The 21212-nt window shown below is 33.3% G+C and overlaps 3 protein-coding genes across 12 annotated transcripts in view; 1 reads left to right on the top strand and 2 right to left on the bottom strand.

Moving 5' to 3' along the window:
• Nucleotides 1-138: 138 nt before the first annotated feature.
• On the bottom strand, nucleotides 139-1399 carry mRpL39 (mitochondrial ribosomal protein L39). The gene is made up of 4 exons (XM_962343.3): nucleotides 1259-1399; nucleotides 1026-1214; nucleotides 293-978; nucleotides 139-245 (listed from the first exon to the last, which is right to left on the bottom strand). The coding sequence occupies exons 1-4, from the start codon at nucleotides 1335-1337 to the stop codon at nucleotides 171-173; spliced, it is 1029 nt and encodes a 342-aa protein (XP_967436.1). The 5' UTR covers nucleotides 1338-1399; the 3' UTR covers nucleotides 139-170.
• Nucleotides 1391-6544, top strand: ThrRS (Threonyl-tRNA synthetase). Of its 2 annotated transcripts, none has more exons than XM_962252.5 (9): nucleotides 1391-1516; nucleotides 1718-1953; nucleotides 2000-2249; nucleotides 3078-3335; nucleotides 3386-3532; nucleotides 4276-4470; nucleotides 4524-4594; nucleotides 4643-5412; nucleotides 6296-6544. In XM_962252.5, the coding sequence occupies exons 1-9, from the start codon at nucleotides 1466-1468 to the stop codon at nucleotides 6439-6441; spliced, it is 2124 nt and encodes a 707-aa protein (XP_967345.1). In that variant the 5' UTR covers nucleotides 1391-1465; the 3' UTR covers nucleotides 6442-6544. The 2 variants fall into 2 exon arrangements, with proteins under 2 accessions (XP_967345.1, XP_008198247.1); XM_008200025.3 differs by having other exon boundaries at nucleotides 1482-1622.
• Nckx30C overlaps nucleotides 6533-21212 on the bottom strand; it is a 95242-nt gene continuing 80562 nt past the window's right edge. For all 9 annotated transcript variants that reach the window (XM_064355670.1, XM_064355666.1, XM_064355665.1 and 6 more), the window contains one exon: nucleotides 6533-9236. In XM_064355670.1, the coding sequence (XP_064211740.1) occupies nucleotides 8996-9236 (241 nt within the window). In that variant the 3' untranslated portion in view covers nucleotides 6533-8995. The remainder of the gene's footprint in view (nucleotides 9237-21212) is intronic.

The raw sequence follows: 21212 nt of genomic DNA, 5'->3' as shown, positions 1-21212 counted from the left end.
ATCCCCACCACTTTCTCACTATTCGTACCGCTCGTAATTCAAAACGGGCAACATTTTATATTCCTTTTTTCACTTTCAAAGATTATGTTTTTTTAACCGTATATTTGATTTTGTACACAAACTTAGCAATAAAATACGTTTACTATAGAATTAATTTATTTTAAATCTTATTAGGCGGTAACTTGAGCTACAAAACTGTTATCCTCATCAAAATTCTCCAAAGTTCCAGGAATTCGTGCAGGATTCTGTAAAAAAAAATTAGCAACATATCTTAAAATTTTCATATTTTTACCAATTGTCGCGCCCTTTCCTCCAGTAAACTGTACGCGAAATGATTCATAACAATAGATCGAGGCAACGCAACCCCTTGAAATCTATAAATGGGACCCCCTGGTATATCAGTCTCCAGTTTAATAACGTTAGCCACAGTGATGCGCCCGAAGTGACTGGTGTTTGCCACCATGGGCCCCCTTGAAATGTCGATATGGTGCCCCGCTCTAAACAGTGTTACTTTTCCGTTATGATTAGCTGCAATATTTGGAATTTGTTGATACTTGTGTGTGTTATTCCTAAACAAATCTAACGCGAGCTCCTGAGACACGTCCATGCAATGAATTGCGTGATTTTTTTGGCAAAATTTAATCATTTCAATTGATAAAACTTTGAGTTCATTTTGTGTGGGTTGCCAATTTTCTAGAGACAATTGTACGTCGTAAACAAAACTTCCAGACCTCACATTAGGACTGGGAAAACTGTGCAACTGCACTTTTACATCGTCTTTGAAACTATTACTAGCCACAGCCCCCAGAACAAAGCTGCAAGTCCGCCAGAAAATTTTATTAACTGACGAGGGTTGTGCCACTTTGTAGTGCAAAAACTGCAATTTGCACGTGTCAGGCAGAGGCTTATGCATGTGCCAAAGAGTGTCATTATTTAGCAATGCTACGGCTGATTGTTCTGCGATTTTTTCACCAAGATCTGCAAAAAAAATGTTGAGAAAAAACAACCTTACGTGGATAAATTACGTCTGGCGCAGTCGTAAGGCGTTGAAATGTGTTTATTCATGGCTAGGGTGGCGGTTTCGGAGGGACCCTCATACCTGACCTCAATTTTTTCAATGCGTCCGATTGCTTCTTTCTGCTTCTTGAACTCAATATCGAATAAATTGTTCTGTCGGATGATTTCTTCCGAGACATCACTGCGATTGCTGAGCCCTAGAACACACGAGATACAAAAAGCATAACATAACCTCACCTACTTTTGCATAATGACTCTGTAAGGCGAAAACTGGATACCAATAACGTTGGTTTAGTGCGAAAAATGAGAACACTGTTCATTGTGAGGGTCAATTAATTCGATTATTATCACAAAACGTTAAAATAGTGCGCCCCCTTGTTTGGTAACAAATTTAGGGTTTTTTTTTGGCCAAACATCTGTCATTTGTCAAAAAGTGTCAAGTGTCACAATGGGCGACAACGTGGTTGAAAATCTCGAAAATATAAATATCGACGAAAAGGCATGAACACTTCTTTTTAACTCCCCAATTATTTTTTAAAATGATCAAAGTTATACGTTTTCATAAAATTATCATGCCAGGATTCCGTCAATCCTATTCATCTTTGGTTTGTAGCACTACCTGAATGATGCAATTTTACCTGAGATTGATCAGTTTTTGCAATTAGTGTGCCGGTGAGTAAAACGGACATTTTAATTGCAGGCGACGTTGAAGAAAATGAAACAGGCAAGTAACGAAAAGTCTTCAGTGAGTGAACTGAAACCTTGGCCCTCGTTTATCCAAACTCGCTTGGACATTTGGGATAAGCTCAAAGCTGAAAAAGAAGCGGAAATTGCAAGTAAGCCCCTACAAGGCATCAAAGTCACACTGCCTGATGGTAAGGTGGTTGAGGGTGTTGCATGGAAGACCACAGCTTATGATATTGCAAAAGGGATCAGGTAATGCTGTTTTTAGCATTTTTCGTTAGTTTAATTTTTGGATTAGTCAAGGGCTGGCTGATAATTGCGTGATTTCGAAAGTTAATGGTGTTTTGTGGGACTTGGATCGACCTTTGGAAGGAGATTGCAAGTTGGAACTATTGAAATTTGATAATCCTGAAGCCCAGTCAGTGTTTTGGCACTCAACGGCTCATATTCTGGGGGAAGCCCTTGAAAGGGTGTACGGGGGGTGTCTCTGTTATGGCCCTCCGATCGAGTCAGGATTTTACTATGACATGTTTTTAGAAGATAAGGGGGTAAGCCTTTGCATCCTTGTGCTAGAGAAAATGTGAATGTGAATAAAAAAGCATACATTATTACACCTACGTACTCGATAGGGTGATTCAAAAGCCTCGTACCGTCTCTTGGATGTTAAAAAAATGTTTTAACCTTTTTTCATGAGATATAGCTCTTTAAAGTTAATTTTTTAAGTCAAGTTTTTGTTACTTCAGATCAAATGTTTTTAAAATTTAGTTAACGGAAACGACAAATTTCACATCATTAAACAGACATCTGTTGGAAATAAATCACCAATTAGTGTTTAATGGGGTATTGAACACAAATTTGACTATGAATTAAATTTTACATCATTGGAAACAAAAGAACAACAACTAAGACGCTTACTAAGGTAAACAAACTAAAAAAATAAATAAATAAAAATCGAGTAACTTGGAAAAAATCTGACTTCATTATGTCGCGTCGCTTATTATTATTACCATTCGAGAGTTGGCACTTGTCGATCAACCTAGATTAGTTGGGCTCTCACTGTAATGAAATATTTTTCACCTCGATTGTAATACACAATGTAAATCTAATAAAAGTGTATCTTGTTTGTAACATTTTAAGCCTTCTTTTTTATATCTGAATCCTAGATTATAAACTCTATTTTAAAACACGTTTCCTATAGCAACGTGTTTTCAATATTTTAAAACACGTTTCCCATAGCAACGTGTTTCAAATTAAAATGTTCCAACAAAAAAAAATTTGAATAATTTTCATACGAAAACGCTTAAAGTTCTAGGGTGTCTAGGTATACGCCCGTTGCATACGAAAGACTTGTACTATTTATTGCTAATGAATTGTAGATTTCGGCTGGTGATTTTCCCTACTTGGAAAATCTGATGAAACAAATCACGAAGGAAAAACAACCATTTGAACGTTTGGAAATGAAGAAAGAAGATTTATTGGAAATGTTCAAATACAATCCTTTTAAAGTGAGGATTTTAAATGAAAAAGTGGACACACCTACTACTACTGTATATCGCTGTGGACCTCTAATTGATCTGTGTAGAGGCCCCCATGTAAGACACACCGGAAAAATTAAGGCTTTAAAAGTTACCAAAGTAATTAAATTGTTTGAATTGTTTCTTTAATTAATTAATATTTTCCTTAGAATTCTTCAACTTATTGGGAAGGTAAAGCCGATGCTGAAACTTTACAAAGGGTGTATGGTATCAGTTTTCCCGACAATAAACAATTGAAGGAATGGGAAAAATTCCAAGAAGAGGCTGCAAAACGCGATCATCGGAAAATCGGACGAGTAAGTATTTAAAAAAAATAATTATTGAAAAAGGCATTGGCAGTTTATTTCTCCTAATTTTAAGTTTTCAAAATTTTTCTACTGTGAAAATTGTTACGAAAAGCAAATGCAAATTGCCTCCAGTGGCATAATTAGATTATCAAACAAAAACTTGATAGATTTAAGATATTTATCAACGAAATTGTAATTTCTATTTAAGGAGATTTTGAACTACATTTTGTTAAAATTTAAAATAATTGTTTTAAGTTGAAGCCGTGGAGCGTACGGCCAACGGAAAGTATAAAGAACAAAATATGTTAAGATAACAGGGATCCCCATGGTGAAGCTCGTAAAACACTCTGTATATTACTTTTTTAGTTTTCGCTACAAATTCGTCTCGTAAATCTTTGTTTGATGTTGCTAGAAAGCAGCGCGCCAATGTTTCGGCAAGCTTTCACTCGCTTATCAGCACGACCAACTGTGAAACTCAATAGGTGCTTGATATGTCGCAACCCGTAAATATTACCTGCTGTCTTGACAATTATTTTGACATTATTTAATAAATCGTTAAAAAATGTAAGGATAGTGCAAAAAACGCCATAAGCATCACGAATGTTACGGGTTACCGATCTCAGACAATAAGTGGAGTCGTCGCTACGCTCCTCCTCCAAACAATTGTCTTCGATCTGTAAAACCTCCTTACCGTTTTTGATACTTAATATACTATATTATGTGGGTCACAATCGTAATTAAAAAAATTATAGGACCAAGAATTATTCTTTTTCCACGAACTCTCTCCTGGCTCATGCTTTTTCCAACCTCGTGGCGCTCACATCTACAACACCTTGATAAATTTCATAAAGAAAGAGTATCGGAAACGTGGCTTCCAGGAAGTAATTTCTCCTAACATCTTTAACGCGAAATTGTGGCAAGTTTCCGGTCATTGGGCTCATTATGCTGTAAGTACATCCATTGTCCTTATATTAATACAAAAAAATGAAATAATCTTTAGGACAATATGTTTTCTTTCGACGTCGAGAAAGATAAATTTGCTTTAAAACCGATGAACTGTCCCGGCCATTGGTAAAAACAGTTTTTGTTGTGAAATCAAATTATAAAATTTGATTTTAGTTTGATTTTCGATAACCGTACGCGTTCCTGGCGCGAGCTGCCTCTTCGTCTCGCTGATTTCGGTGTTTTGCACCGTAATGAGCTCTCAGGAGCCCTTACCGGCTTAACTCGTGTCCGTCGTTTCCAACAAGACGACGCTCACATTTTCTGTGCCCTCGAGCACATCAAGCAGGAGATTAAAGGCGCTTTGGATTTCCTGAGCCACGTTTATTCAGTTTTTGGTTTCACCTTCAACGTAGTTTTGTCCACAAGACCGGAGAAATATCTCGGAGACTTGGCAATGTGGGAGCAAGCGGAAAAAGCCCTCAGCGAGGGTTTGGACGATTTTGGGGCTCCCTGGTCGGTGAATCCCGGCGATGGGGCTTTTTACGGCCCCAAAATCGACATTACGGTCCACGATGCGCTCAAAAGGGCACATCAGTGTGGTACTATTCAACTGGATTTCCAACTACCAATCAGGTTTAATCTGTCGTATGTGAGCGAGAGTGGGGAAAAGAAGAGACCTGTAATTATCCATCGGGCTATTTTGGGATCGGTGGAGAGGATGATTGCGATTTTGACTGAATCGTGTGGGGGGAAATGGCCGTTTTGGATATCGCCGAGACAGGCGATGGTAATTCCAGTGGGGCCAACTTATGATGAGTACGCGCAGGATGTGAAGAAGAAATTGTATGAGGCTGGTTTTATGGCCGAGGTGGATACGGATGCGGGGGATACGATGAATAAGAAAATTAGAAATGCACAGTTGGCACAATTTAATTTTATTTTGGGTAAGTAATGTGTAAATAAAATGAAATTGTGCTATTTTATACAAGAATGGTCACTTTCAATTCTCGATATTTCCGATTTTGGTAAATTTTTATATTTATATGTATATTTATACAGGATGTATCAAAAATACGTGTTTTAATTTTAACAGGTAACAAGAGCTCAACAAACATCTTTTTTATTTGTAATTTTTCAATAAAAAATTTGCAAATTTACTTAAAATTTGGAAAAGATAATATACTGAAACGTATACCCGGCTATAGGCAAACAACATGTTCTGATCTGACCTGACGTGGGGTCTATTTCATTAAACTTTTTACAAGTGATTTACTTGTCGCTTGTATACTTTTTCTGTAGTAATGCAATGTAAATAATAAACTTGTCACTTGTAAAAATTAAGTTGTAATTTTTATGAAACGGGCCCCAGACCAAACCAGACCTGACCTGACCTCTGGTGGAGATTTCAATTACTCGTCAAAAACGTATTCGTGCTGTAACCACTTACAGGAGGATTCCGTTTATACTTCACGTTTCTTGGGTTATTAATGTTGCCATGGGCACTTTAAAAAGCGCGTGTTTTTACAATAATTAATTAATTGTCACAAATATGTCAATTGTCACTAAGTTGAAATTTTTGCTATTTGTTTGCTTGTGAAACGCATTGTTTTCTATATTAAATTTTATTATTTTACACTGTTCGGTAGATTAATATTTAAAATAACTGTTTCTGTTATGTGAGATTTTTTTCGTTTGAGATGTGTAGCACCGTCTTGTTATTTGAATTATTAAGGCGTGTTAATTAGGTATTCAATTTTACAAAAATCAGAAATATTGAGGTGTTAAAAGTGATCACTTTGACATGGAATGCCTTTACTGGTTTTGTAGTTGTTGGAGAGAAGGAGAGAAGTAGTCAAACGGTCAACGTGAGAACTCGAGATAACATCGTCCATGGGGAAATATCTGTTGAAGGATTAATTGAAAAGTTTAAAGTGTTGCAAGAGAATTATACACGAGCTGAGGATAGTTTTTAAGCTTGTCATTCCTTAGCTGTATTATTTATTTTAAATTATGAAAAGTACCTACCGTAGATTTTTGTAATTTCGTTTGAAATGAATAAAGAAATTTGAATTCGAAGTGATTTTAATGAGAGTCTCTTTAATATACATATTATATTGTCGGCAAAAAGTAACATACCATGAAATGGTTTCGTCAATATTACATTACTATAATAATAAAAATTCTCTAGCAATAACAATCTACTAGATACACCATTAACAATCTTAATCTCTGGTATTTATGTCTTAAAAATGACTTTACAAAAAGAAAAGTTCAACAAATGCAAAATACACTTGGCGTCTTTAATGTGGTTTGTGTGGCTTGAAATTAAAGTAGCGACATTAAAGACCCAAAAATATTTCTTTTTGCCATCTGTCTTACAATTAAAGATCTACAAAAAGTACATTCTTCCTATTTATTTTACAGTGAATAAGTATATTGGTGGCATCGGTTTGAAGAGATTGTATAATGTTTACAGACTAGTTACAAATTAATCACTCCTTTATTTATGATGAATATTACAAAATACTTCATTGCTCTCGAACTCATAAGTGCAAACTTCTGAATCAACAGGAATATGTTATATTTATTCAACAACGACAACTCAAGAAAATGGCGACGAAAATACGAACGAGGTTGATGAAATGGAAAAATCGATAACAAAACCCTAACGATAAATATGTCAAGTTTCAACAAGATATAAGTATATATCCATAATATTATAACAATATCTTGAGTATAGTTTCTAAATAACTCTAAACTCTAAAGATGTGTTTAATATATAATAGTATTTAGAAGGTTAACAATATCAAGCAGAAATTTGAAGTATGATATGCCTATTCTACTGGACTATTTTGCGTGTTACAGCTTGTTCCATCGTCACGATTATTAATATTAATTTTTACAGCTCCAATCTAGAACTTTCGATCCTAATCACTCACAGTTATTCCTCATTATCACTACTTAACAAACTAAATGGGTATGAATAAACCAAAAGTCGAACAAATGTGCGCTTTGATAGTCTCAAGCTTTAGGTACATTTTTTATCGTCATCATCATTACCCACCAACCAAATCGATGTACAGTAAACCAATGACATTTTGTGTGCATCACAAATTTTCAAATCACAAAACAATTTCAAAGGTAGATATGTATAGATAGAGTTAAAATTGAAAAAGCCAACCGTAATTTCGCCCAAAATTTATTATTACAATTATGTATATTAAGTGTCGCGATTTTACACACGTAAAAGCTTAGCTAGGTTTAAATTTGAAACACCCACAGCTTTAGGAAGTTTCTTCAACTTCAACTATAGTTTGTCTAAATATATTGCACTTGTTCACTTACAAATGGATCTCGGACCAAGAGCTCCAAAGCAACGGCTCGAAATTTTGTGACCTGTTGGCTTGGGCTCTCCGTCCGTCAGATGAAGAAATGACAAACGAAAAATAAAGGAGTGTAATTTTAAAATCTCCATTTATACTTACATCCCATTTTGGTTATGTATCACATCGGGTAAAACAAATTAACAGTAGGCACTTTTAGCAATGACCTGTGAAGATCTCAAGTGCCCAAACAATTTCCTTATGTACATGCTTTCTACACAGTAACTATATGCTAGGATATATCTACACTAGATATGTATATTTTCGCTATAATTTACTCTACAGTGCAACATATTTCGGGAAGTTTTTAACGTACAGTGTGTCCCAAGTTTTACCGCTTCAATTACTCAAGTGTGTTATTATTTTCGTATCAGAATTTTCACTTTAAAATTAAGACCAATTAAGTTAAAGCACAGTTAACAAGGAATATTTATTATTTTTTTGTGGGCGGTAAAACTTGGAACATCCTGTACAGCCGGGCTCAAATAACTCTGAACGAAATTTCAGCAATCGCACGATTGAGGGTGTTCGTTGTGGCTTTGGTTCAAAGTGGATGAGTCCCAGCCCAGTATTCATTTTAGTCTTCCTCAATTTTTTCTTAAGTTAGATTCATTAAAAAATTTCCTACCAAAACTGCGCTAGTCGAACTGAAACGGCTACTTCCAATGACTATTTTTCGTTTTTTTTTGATAAATACGAAACGTCCCCCTTATAAAAACAGTAGTTCAAAATCTATTGTAGTTAATAGATATTATTGCTATCATGGTCGGGGATATTTCTACTATCTAAGTCCACACACTATCATGGAAGTCGATTTTGTTTTTTTTTTGTGCATATATCCGTTGAACACCAATAGCGTTTAACAACTAACGGCGGGTCCCCCGTTTTTCCAACCGGTGTCAAATAACAAGTGCATTGACAGAACGAGCAAACGTTTGATTGTGCGGTTTAATATATGGTTAATTTTCAAATCCTGTTGATTAAATTGAGAATGAGAAATTTTGATATGTCACGGGAAGGACCCGTTGCTTGACTCTGGCTAAACTGCTATTCATTATTCAATCAGCTATATTATAAGTGAGATGATCAGTACACAACTGCTAGTATCGCTAAAACGAGTCTCTAAGATCGTGCATTAGGGTTTCTAAACTGGACACACTATATATTTGTATTCGAACATGAGCGACACTGCCACAAAGACGAAATACAACAAGAACATGGTGAAACCTAGTCCTTTGTTCATCTTCCATCGGAAGCAGGCTATTGACATGATGACGAAGAGGAGCATCATGAACAGGATCGTGATAGAGCACACCATTCCCGTCGAAGTCACCTCTACAGGCTCGCCGTAGATGATGCCGAAAAGCAACCAAGGCACTGGTAACCTAAAACAAACACAACAAATCAACAAAATATTGCAAACTTACAAAAACACTAGACCCAAATTTATTATAGGCATTTAACAGCAGCTAGATAGAGCTATACTATACACCATTTCAGTTTATAGTAGAATTTTGCAACAGCGCATTTGAATTTTTTGGAGTGATTTTTAGTGGGTTTTCTTAGCTCACAACGTGTCGCTGGGATTTAATTTAACATAGAATTCTTTTCTTTTACAGAAACTCTCAATTTGTGCTTTATTTTTTACTCAGAAAAATTCAAATGCTCTGTTGCAATTCTACTATGAACTGAAATGGGATATAAATACTATTTTCAATTAAAAAAATTCACAAAATCTTTCGTTTGTAAAAAAGGATTGAAATCAAAAACAAAAAATGGCAACGCCGTACAGCTATATCTATTTTTACACGTTTACTTGCTGTTTGAAAACTATATAAAAAATGGCAAGAACGCATTCATATTTTGGGGGTCAAATCCGTCAGAACTTAAAATTTTTTGCGTTTCCGTGTGATTCTGTGCTAAATTAGACTCTAGTTACAAATTTAGTGCCAAGAAAACCCACTAATTAAAAAGGAAAATTAATTATGAAAAGTGACAGTTGTTTTTACAGTCTTGCAACAGATATTCGAAAAAATTTCAACCAAAATTTTACCATTACCACATGTTGACAAATGTTGCTGCATTTTCAAACTGATTTTTTACTCATTTGAAAAACTAAAGGAAATGTTTTCTTACAATTCTTTTTGAAAAATTTAATAATAAATCAAGTAGACATCAAAATGTATCATTAAAAACAAAGTTAACGGGTCTGCTTTTCCTACAATTATACAGCGTTGTCCATAACTCATTCCCCAGCAAAAATGTGCTAGTGGTAATAGCAATGGAGATGGCAAAAAAGCAAAAAAGTAGGTCTTTTATTCTTCCTTTGGAAGATAGATAAGTTTCAAAATGGACCAATCCCAGAAGCTCTCTCCCAGGCGTAGTACATACAGTATATCGGGTGTGTCTAAAGTCGCGGATAAGCTCTTGAGAGTGGATGCTAATGGCCTTATTGATCGCTAAGAAAATAATAAAAAATCATTACTCCTTATTTAAGATGCAGCAGTTCGTAAAAGTTGCAAAAAATGCATAATTTAATGTGGAATTGTAGGGAAATCAGACCTGCTAATTTTGTCTTTAATGATTTATTTTACTGTTTGCATGATTTATTATCTAATTTTTTAAAAATAATAGTAAGAAAACATTTCCTTTGGTTTTTAAAATGAATTAAAAACACAAGTTTAAAAGTGTAGCACCATATGGCAATATTTAGTAATGTTACCATGGTAATTCTTTTGGTTAATATTATTCTAAACGTATAAAATTAGGTGTACTTTTACGGCCTTGCCATTTTTTTTGTTTTTGATTTCAGCCAAATAAAAGAATTTGTGATTTTTTTTAATCGAAAATATTTCTGTATAGCTCTATCTAGTTGCTCTTAACGTGACGAACGTCGATGAGGACGACACTTATTCCCGCATAGGGGTCGCTCAAATCGGAATATTATCGAAAATGTTTGGACCTGACATGATTTTACACCAGGATTGCGTTTCTCTGTCCAATAATTTACGACCCCCTCGTAAGCCTATGGTCCCAGCGGAACGAGTCGAATTGGTTCCCAAATTCGGTAATCCTCTCTAATTATAGTCGAATTGGTTCCCGGAGATGGTTGAATTGGTTCTGGTCGGTCAGGTAGGTCAGTCAGATAATGGAATTAAAGTATTACGATAACAGGAATGGCATTTTAAGTGTTTGAGTAAATTCACAAGTTCAAAAACGGAATATTGAGGTAAAATCCATAGCCAAATCTCGCCAAGTTGAAAAATGTTAAAATTGTTTTTGTAATTTGCCTCCATTTTGATGCTTTAATAGTATAAGGGTGCACAGAATTTAAAATTGACGGATAATTTAGAGCAAATGATGTAAAACCGAATACGAACTAGAACTCTAGAGCTAGAACCACATTTTTGTTTGATACTTGACACATATCTATGTTCTCTCAAACTTTTCTTTTCTTTTCTCGGAGCACATAAAACCCTTTCTGTGAGAGTTCAATTTTTAATGTAATGGCAAACGCAAATTAGTAAACTGAGAACGGTCAGAGCAAAATGAGCTTATTTGCAGAACATTTGCAGAGCTTTGGGCTTAAAAAATAACATTCTACTTTTTAAAAATAACCAGTTAGCCACGAATAAATGAATTTGTTGTTGGATATCGTGCCAAGAAAATAATTATTTGAACATTTTTACCCGCTTTAAATCTAAAATATAAACATATCTTTGACTTAATCCTTTCTATCTACCTGCTCATGCGGGAGCCAATTCGCCCCTCACCCCGGAACCAATTCGACCACGACCAAAAGAATCTCAGCAAGCAAAATAAGCAAGATAGCCCTCAATTATGTACGAAGTGCTGTTTCTTCTTGCGATTTTACCATTTACTTGCCACAAACGTAACATAATTGGTCAGGAGAATTTAAACGCCTACAACGTGAAGTTTTGATCCATATTTTTCAAAATAAGTAATACTTTTGGTAACTAGTGGTACTTATTTGAAATAATGACTAAATAATTGTGTAAACATAGCAATGCATACTACTTTGATCTGAGCTTTTAATAGGTTAATACAATATGTTTAAAAATTGTTGTTCATCAAGTCACCTATGAAATTCGAACGTAATGTGCCGCTTAATTTAAATTGTGAATGCCGTCAAAGTGACAAAGTGTCAAAATAATACAAAAAGGCTTCGAGTCTTGAAACGAAAGAGAACAGAACAACAAATATTACGGAAATATCAGACACAAATGAAGACAAACCCTATACTTAAAACAACTTTGCCGAAAAATGCAAAAAAATGAGTAAAAATCGGCACATTGAATTTGAATAGAATTGATATAGAATCTTCAGTTACAAATAGCAAAACACATTTTAGTGGAAAATGGAAACGAGACTTCAACCACCTTCAGGCAGCAACACGATCGTGGGTGTAACCAGTACTAGTGCAACCAGCAGTGTTGTAATCGACGGCACCAAATCAAATAATGAATTTGTTGTTAGTGTTAATATAAACCTCAATATTAATAAATAAAGAAACTTCAATGTTAATAAATAAAAAAAATTCGAATTCCCTAGGGAATAAAGTACCTTATTTTTGATCAAAAACGAGGGAATAAACCTTTACTTTATTTCCGCTTAGGAGGATAATAAATTATTGGAAAAAATGCAAGAAACAAACAAACGGTACGTGTTGTCAAAAAACAAAATTCATTTTTTTATGAATTTTGTTTATACAGGAAGTAAGAAACTGCTATTCACCGAATTTTTCTCAATGTTACCGAACCTTTGTCGACCTGTGTGATTTGGTGACCTGAGAATGACCACTTTGTGGTTGAAACGGTTGCCTCACCTGGTATACTAGGGTTTGTAAAAACAACTGGAAAAAAAACTTTAAAAGTTTACTTACTTAATTATGTAAATTCATAAAAAATCAACATTTTCTCTGATACCTCATTTTTACCATTTTTTATGAAATTCATTTCTATGAAATTCTTTTTCATCTTACTTTCATCAAAGCTTAGTTTTGTACATTATTATCGCCATCTAATAGATAAATGTATAGTGCTTCATTGTCTGTAATTGGCCGTAAAATGAGTCTCAACTGTTGTGGCAGGTAAAATCGATCACTTGCCGAGCAATTAACGCAATTATTTAAGAATTGATGGCAATTAGCAACGCCTAGATATAGATAATCATAAAGTATACGTTCCTTGCATAATTTAGTTGCGAAAGTTTACTTTATCCGAAGCTTATTAGTATTGACGGTAACTGATGAAGTTCTGACCCACATTTCCCCGTCAAAACCGAGGATCGGTTTTATGTATCTACCTTATTGACCAACTCGTGTTTTTTTTTACTTTAAACCCATAAAACTTTACTACCAGTCATAATCCCCGAACAGGACAAATAAAACCAAAAAAAAAAAAAAATGAATAAACACAGTCGCTGGACAAGACAACAAAAGCCGAGTCTAGTGTCCATCAAACTGTTACATCAATAGTGTGAATTGGAATCAAACCGGAATTCGGAAACAAACTGTCTGAAATGTACTGAAAATGATTTACTCCTGAATAATTTACAAAAAGGTTTCCCAAGCATTAAAAAATGGCCCCCACTCCTAACAACGTCCCCGTTTCCGATTGTCGTTGGAAATTGTAATCTAGCCATTTGCGTGAAATTAAAGTCAGGGAAGTCCCGCTAATTAACCTTCCTACTTTCGCAGCTTTATTAAAAAGCAAGCATACGAGTAGAGCTCTCATAGTCCAACAAAAAGAAAAACGCTGATTAAAAACCTCCCTTGCCTCACCCCAGTGACCTAATAAAAATGCATCTTTACGGGAATATTGCCGAGTTACTTTCGAAAATTCGCTGTCCGATGTCCGATCCGATTAGTAAAATGGCTGAATAAGTTTCTTTCGTGACCGGTATCGATCAGTGAAATCGCACCTTTCGTGTTGCCCTTTGCCCTACTTCAGGAACAACTCCAACATCTTTACCGATCTCTTGCTTTATCGGCGATTTGTTTGCGTTTCACTAAAAAATCGCCGCACAACTCCAAACGAATTGTCACTAATGTACAAATAAACAGATAAAAACTATCAACAAGCGAAACACAACTAAGCACTTCAAAAGTTCATGCAAATGTAATGAGTTTAAATAGCAGCTGAATTATTCCAAAGCAATAAAGAGCGAATCGCTTAAACCGAATTATCGTCACGATTCAACGGTTACGAGAACACTGTTACACATTTTGTAACAAACTCGCAAATTTAGAAGGTTTAAGTTTTAATTTGGATATCTACAGAGGTAATTTTTTTGTTGCAAGCGGAGTCATTCACTGTATCATAATACTTGTATGTACATTTCCATTAGGCAATACATTACAATACTCTACAACAATACGATGCAATACGAAACAATACAAAATCAAAATTAATTAAATTAGGGTTGGTTGGTTGGTTTATCTCTTGTTGTGGATTCTTTTATTAAAAATTTTTATTTAACTCACTCTGTTGTCTGTCTGTCTGTTTCTATATTTTTGGAGGCAAATTTGAAAGAATTCCAGTTGTCCCAATGATTTGAAATTTTGTATACTTACTTAATCTGCGTGACAATGCAATCTTATGTGGTTAAATACCCCCTAAAGCGGTAAAATGGGGTTTTGAAGTTTTAGGTTATGTTTACAAATGGATTTTCAATGTGTACATACCGTAATACATATACCAATAGACACAGAACAGAGGTTAGATTGTTCTTTTAAAGCTGTTTTCTATCACATACCACTAAACAAGTTTGCACAAATCAGCAAAATAATGGTGTTACAATAATCGGCGAAAGTAAATCTCAGAGAAAAAGACGTTAAGAATAAGTAAAGACTAAAAAAAAATTTTTAAAAGTTTTTTTTAGAAAAAAGTTTGTATTAAAAAGATGCATTAAAAAGTAAAAAATAATGTTTTTCTATCAGGGGAGAATATTTTTGCTTACAATTTAGGATTTTAAAATTTATAAAAGCTTTGAGGACGGTCATAAGTCATAACAATACGGCATTACAGAATTATTTTCTTAAATTGCGCTCTGTTACTAAAGCTTTTAAAAATTTTAAAATCATAATTTGTAAGCAAATTATGTTTCTGTTAGAAAGACATAATTTTTTACTTTTTAGTGCATCTTTTAAATAAAAGCTTTTTTCTTAAAAAACTTTTTTTATTTTCACATTTGAAGCCTTTTCGCATTACTTTGACGAAATTGTCACTTAAACGACATTCACAATTTAAATAAAGCGGCACATTACGTTAAAATTTCATAGGTGATTTGATGAACAACCATTTTTGCACAGTGCGTATTATTATTATTATTATTATTATTATTATTATTATTATTATTATTATTATTATTATTATTATTATTATTATTATTATTATTATTATTATTATTATTATTATTATTATTATTATTATTATTATTATTATTATTATTATTATTATTATTATTATTATTATTAAAGTTTATTATTTAGGCATTATTAGGTATGTTGTTTTGTTCAATATTACGTAAAAATTACTTAAAAAAATTGTTCCTAAAAGAATATTAAAAATTAAGTTTACTCCATTTGTAGCTCACATTTAATTGTAATAAAATTTAATTGCTATTAATTTGAGTTTTGTAAAATAATTGCAACACAATTTAATTAAGCACAAAAAAAATAATTAAATACTAATTAAACTAATATGAATTAAGTTGCGTTTTACGTGGGAAAGGTCAAATTAATCACGCTCGTAGAGTTTGGTTACGATTCCTAAATGTGAGCTACCCATTTTTGCGGGTCTTTTTTTGAGGCTTGCGACTATATTTTCTATGTAATTTTGCAGAAAACAACACTCAAGCATTGTTGGTTTCATTAGAAATAGTAAATAGTATATGAGAATGCAAGTGGAAATTGAGGTGTTTTAAAGACCATTTATCCACGAATACTTTACATTATTTTTTCTTATTGGTACACTTTGAAATCATAAATACTGATATTAACAAATTTACAAAAATTGGAAATAATGTAATGTGAGACCAGTAACCCTTTCGTTGACATGGAATTGATTGTCATTTGTAAAAAAATATGTAAATATATTTCTACAATTCTTTATACTTTTTGAAAAAGTCGCATGCATAAATAAAACAGTAAGGTATTTTATAGCAAACGCTCGTTTTTGTGTGATTATTAGTTTTTGAGATACATAAAAATATACTTTTAGCAGACTCACTTTGTATTTACTCTAGTTATGCCCGTTTCCAGGTACGATTAAACTTCAGTTAAATTTTATCTCTCAATCAGTTGCTTAGAGTGGCATTGCTAAGTTTCAACTGAGGTTAAAATTTATCTCTTCTTTAAATATGTTTCCAGAAACTGGGCTTTAAAAAGTTATTATGACTGGTCAGTTTTGAAAAGAAAACACTGTATGATAAACATGAAAAATTAAAAAAAATTTAAGTTCCAAATTTACTTTTATTTTGTTTTGAATTTAAAGTTAATTTATTTACCACATAAAGAATAATGTACATTGATGTTAATTTTTGCTTTTTTATGCAAATTTTTTGTAATCAGTGTAAGTAAGGTATTTTAAACTTTTAGAAGTAGTACAATGTTGTACTTGACAATTCTAAATAATATTTGGCAATATAAGTCATTACTTCACATTACAGCACAATATGCAGGCAATATGTTACAATAATTTAGACGCAATATCTGAATTGTGGCAATACTTGCACAAAAAAGAGGTAGTGGAAGACCGCTCGGTTGTAGGAAATGAAATTTTGCCATTGTGAACAAAGAAATCGTTTAAATTTCGAAATTAAATCATCCCGTCGTCAGTCATATGATTATGACGGTGCATTGTTTCGTCAAGTGACGTTAAAAGACAGAGACCTGTCAAATATGAGGTTTAATTAATAAAACGGGCCCCTGAGCGTCATTAATGCCCCGTCAGGATTGTTCTGATAGACCCACCTTTCCGTGTTAATTGCTAAAATGATCGAGATGCTTTGTCCTTAATCAGGCATCTGATGATAGTTTTTAATTCGCCCAAATTTCATTAAATCAGACTTTAAATGCCAAAATATGAATCATAAACAACAATTTGACGACCGCGTTATATCGCATCAAGTGATCACGCCATTAACGACTATTTTAAGCGTTGTGTGTGCTACCCAACAGTGAAAAATTAAATTTTCAATCAATGCTTTAATTTGAGGAATAATTGCTATTGCGATTGCAGTGCTTCTAGTTTCGATTTTGCACGTGCGTTCCGAAAATCATTTTTACCCTAATAAACAGGAATAATAAACAGAATCTTTCAACGCCGCATTGTATATTTCTAAGCCCGGTTCATCCACCATTTTCATGCGCTAAAATAACTAAAATTATTGTTTTTTATAGGTAATAAAACTTGAAACTGTGCGTCTTCACGTCATCAAGTTCGACAACAAACCCGACTTTCGCGTTGTTATCGATCTCACCTTTTCTAACAGCAATTAAAGGATCCCGTCGAGCTACGAGCAAATCCGCATTATTTCCTAGTCAGAATTTGAGCGAGTGTGTAAACAACGTGGTGTCGTTTCTTGTGTCAAAAGTGACCCTTTAATTAAACGGTTTAAATCGATACGAATCCTCGGGGCCTTGAGATAGTCCTCGCGGACAAACGTTTAACTAACTGCCCCCTGATAATGTTATTCGATTCGCGCGTCTGGTATCAATCATGGAAAGTGCACGAATAGACAATCAGACAGATGATGGAATGTAATTAATCAAAACCGCAACGCGTGCTATTGTTGGAAAATTTGTTTATGTTGAGTGGTGGAATGTCCTCAACGCATCCACTCTGCGAAACGATGAATCTTTCCTTGCTTAAAAATTAATTATGCATTCCAAAATTGGCAAAAGTAAAAACTAGAAATTAATATTCATACCTATAGCGAATATTTAACACAACGACATTTCGAAAGATATACTGAACTTGGATGAATTAAACAAAACATAATACATATATAATACAATCAATAAACAATACATTTTTAATTTTTTTATGTTGAATAAGGTAAAATATTGTTTAAGATTTTGTAATGTTGTTCTTGTTATTAAAAATACTTTTTATTATTTCTCTAATAAAACACTTAACTGACATTAATAAGATATTATTTCAGTTTACGTTATTTCCAGTGATATCATTAACATTTTCCATAAGGAGAAAAAAGTAAGCATACATGTTTCAAATACAGTGAAGATTTTATTTTACTAAACTTGGGGTTTCTATGGAACTGTTTGTAGTGCATTGACTTGGACTTTTTAAAATGCATTGACATGAATTTTTTTCAAATTGAACATACAGCGTGCTCAAAAACTGGCGCACCAACTCAATGGTGTGTGGTAGAGAACTGGTTACATATAAAGGTAAAAATAGTAAAAAAATTCTTTGTATTAAAGTTATTGATAAATAACGGATTTTAGATAAATGATATGTGGCAACGTTGTCTAACAGTCATGATCGCAATAGAATTTGAGCAACAATAAAAATAAATTATTTTTAAAACGGTTTCCTAGGAAATAATTCCTAGTGTTGTCACATCTACACATTGTGATTTTTTTGATAAATTTTAATTTTTTTAAATTAAAAAAACTGTTAAAGTCCGAGAGTAAATTTAAAAATAATTATTCATCGTTTTGTTACGGAACGATTACCTGGTATGAAACATAAAACCATAAAAAAATAATGAAAACTAAAGAAGTTAACACAAAAAGTTTGTAGCTCCAGATTTTTTAAAATATGACTTTAGGAATTTTTTTCAACATTTTTCCCGTAATCTGCACTTGATTCTCAATAACGTACCACTGAGTTGGTGCGCCAGTTTTTGAGCATCCTGTATACAGGATCTTCTATAGCTCAGTTATTTTGTTATATTGGACTTTTGTTATTTTGTAGACATTATTTATACTCGTATACTTTTATACAGAATGTCCTAAAAAAGTATGACGTCAACATAATATTTTTTTTACTGGAATGCACTTATTTTTTTGTGCTCATCGAGGTACCTTTTTAGCTTCTTACATGTCCCTAATTTTTTTTTCAAATCGGTTCAGGGATTACCTAAAAAAATAAAAACCAAAAAAATCGGTTCTATATTTTTAGTTTTAGAAATAAAAAAAAAAATAGAAGCAACGTTTTTTTTGATGACATTATTACTAGGTAAGGTCTAGCAGACTTATTAATTAAGATTGATTGATCTTAATTACTACAGGGTGTTTATAATTTGCTTGCAAACTTTCTAAATTTGAGAATTTTATTTTAATTATTTTAAATGACAACCCCAATTGATTTTTATACTATTCGATGGGAAATTAGAAAATGAACATAAATCCTAACACATTCGGAGTTATTTGCTAAAAACTCATTCTGTCAATGACAAATGACTAATGATTAAAAGTTGGACATGGTTTTTGGTTTTTGGTAAATAACTCCGAATGTGTCAGGATTTGCAATAAGGTTGTAATGACAAAAAATGTTTTTTAATTCTGCATCGAATGATGTAAAATTAAATAGGGTTGGAGTCATCTTCGACTTTTATTCATTAAATTTGGCAGTAAAATAGTTCACAAAACAAGTTTTTGGCAAATAACTCCGAATGTGTTAGGATTTACGCCTGCATCGAATGATATAAAAATGAGCAGAGGTTGTCATTTGAAATAAACAAAATAAAAGGCTCTAAAGTTTAAAAAGTTTGAAAATAAATTGTTAACACCCTGAAGTAATTCAGATCAATCAAACTTAATTAGTAAGTTTGTTAGACCTTGTTCAAGACGTATTTAATAATAATGTCATCAAGAAAACACCGTTTCTATTTTTTATTAATTTTTAAAACTGCAGGTGTAAAACCGACTCTCCACCGGAAAGGAACATATAGTTTAGGCAATTCTGGATATTAAGTTTCTTTACAAAAAATATCTTTGCGTTTGCGAGATAAGAACGATTTAAAGTGGCCAATCACGAATAGCCTTGCTCCGGAAAATTACGGTAACAAAACATGTTGCTAGGACACCAAAAATAGGTAGAACAGGATTATAATAGTGTGCACTTGAATTATTTTTCCCTCCTTAGTAATGCACCTACTCTGTGCACTACACCTGGGGGAAAGCTTCTGAGATTAGTCACTTTCAAACCTCTGTATCTCGCAACCGAAGAATAAAAGATATTTTTTTGCATTTTTGCCATCTCCATTGCTGTTACCGCTAACACATTTCCGCTGTAGAATGAGTTGTCGACCACGCTGTATGTTTTGTTCACATCTGCCAAAAAATATTGTAAAGCTCACGACTTGCTCACAAATTTTTGATAAAAAATAAAAGGTGCATAGAAAAAGACTAGATTTTTTAAAGTGAAAGTGAGCTTAGACCTATACATAAACCAAAATCATTTAGTGAATGTTCTGATCAACACAAAAAGTGTAATATCGAAAAATTATTCAGACCGGAAGAGAATGTTTGCTTCCAAAATGAATATGACGAAAGACATTAAAAAGCGATAATTGAAGTACCATGCGATAATTTGAATATATAAATTAGAGTAGGCGGTTTTGTGTCATTGTGATTGAAAAACTAGTGCAAAGTGACGGAAACAATATTATTTGACTCTTTAGTTTGATAAATTATCACAATCACCGTTTTTATCCAAGTTAAAAAAAATGACAAAGCTTACTATTATACTCGTATGCTTGTTATAGTTATTAATAATACGAGTGCGAAAACTTAACTTAAAGTTCGAGAGCTGTCGTTATGCAACGAGCGTCTGCGTGTTGTTCAAATTTTTTTATTAAAACATTTTAATTTGAAATTAGTTGCATATGTCAGCTGATTTCATAGATTATAATTAATCTATGAAGTTAAGCAGCTCTCACCCCGGTCATTCCTTGGATGGGTGACCGGATAATGTAATGCCAAAACATCGCAACTAACTCGTCTTTCGGAGGAGACGTTAAGCCGTCGGTCCCGGTCACTACTGGTGGTCGTTAGGTCAGGTCAGAGGCTGTAGATGCGACCTGAAAACTCTGGCACTTGGGTGATGGCATTACCACCATACGCATATTTATTTATTTATTTGAAACACGTTGCTATCGGAATAATCTAGGATTCAGATATGAAAAAGAAGGCTTAAAATGTTACCAACAAAAAAGCACATAAAACATTTATAACTTAGGTATAACTAAAGTATTTGAGAAAGCGTTCTGAGCAGAAATCAAGAAAGGATATGATGCCAAAAGCTGTGTACCTTTTATTTAGCTCAACGTAAGTAGAAGCAATGGAAGTTGACTTTAAAGAAGAAAAG

Source organism: Tribolium castaneum, chromosome 3 (assembly GCF_031307605.1).
Source record: "Tribolium castaneum strain GA2 chromosome 3, icTriCast1.1, whole genome shotgun sequence".
NCBI classification, from domain to species: domain Eukaryota; kingdom Metazoa; phylum Arthropoda; class Insecta; order Coleoptera; family Tenebrionidae; genus Tribolium; species Tribolium castaneum.
The sequence above is the reverse complement of the archived record's forward strand: the minus strand, read 5'-3'. Positions and strand labels throughout refer to the sequence as shown.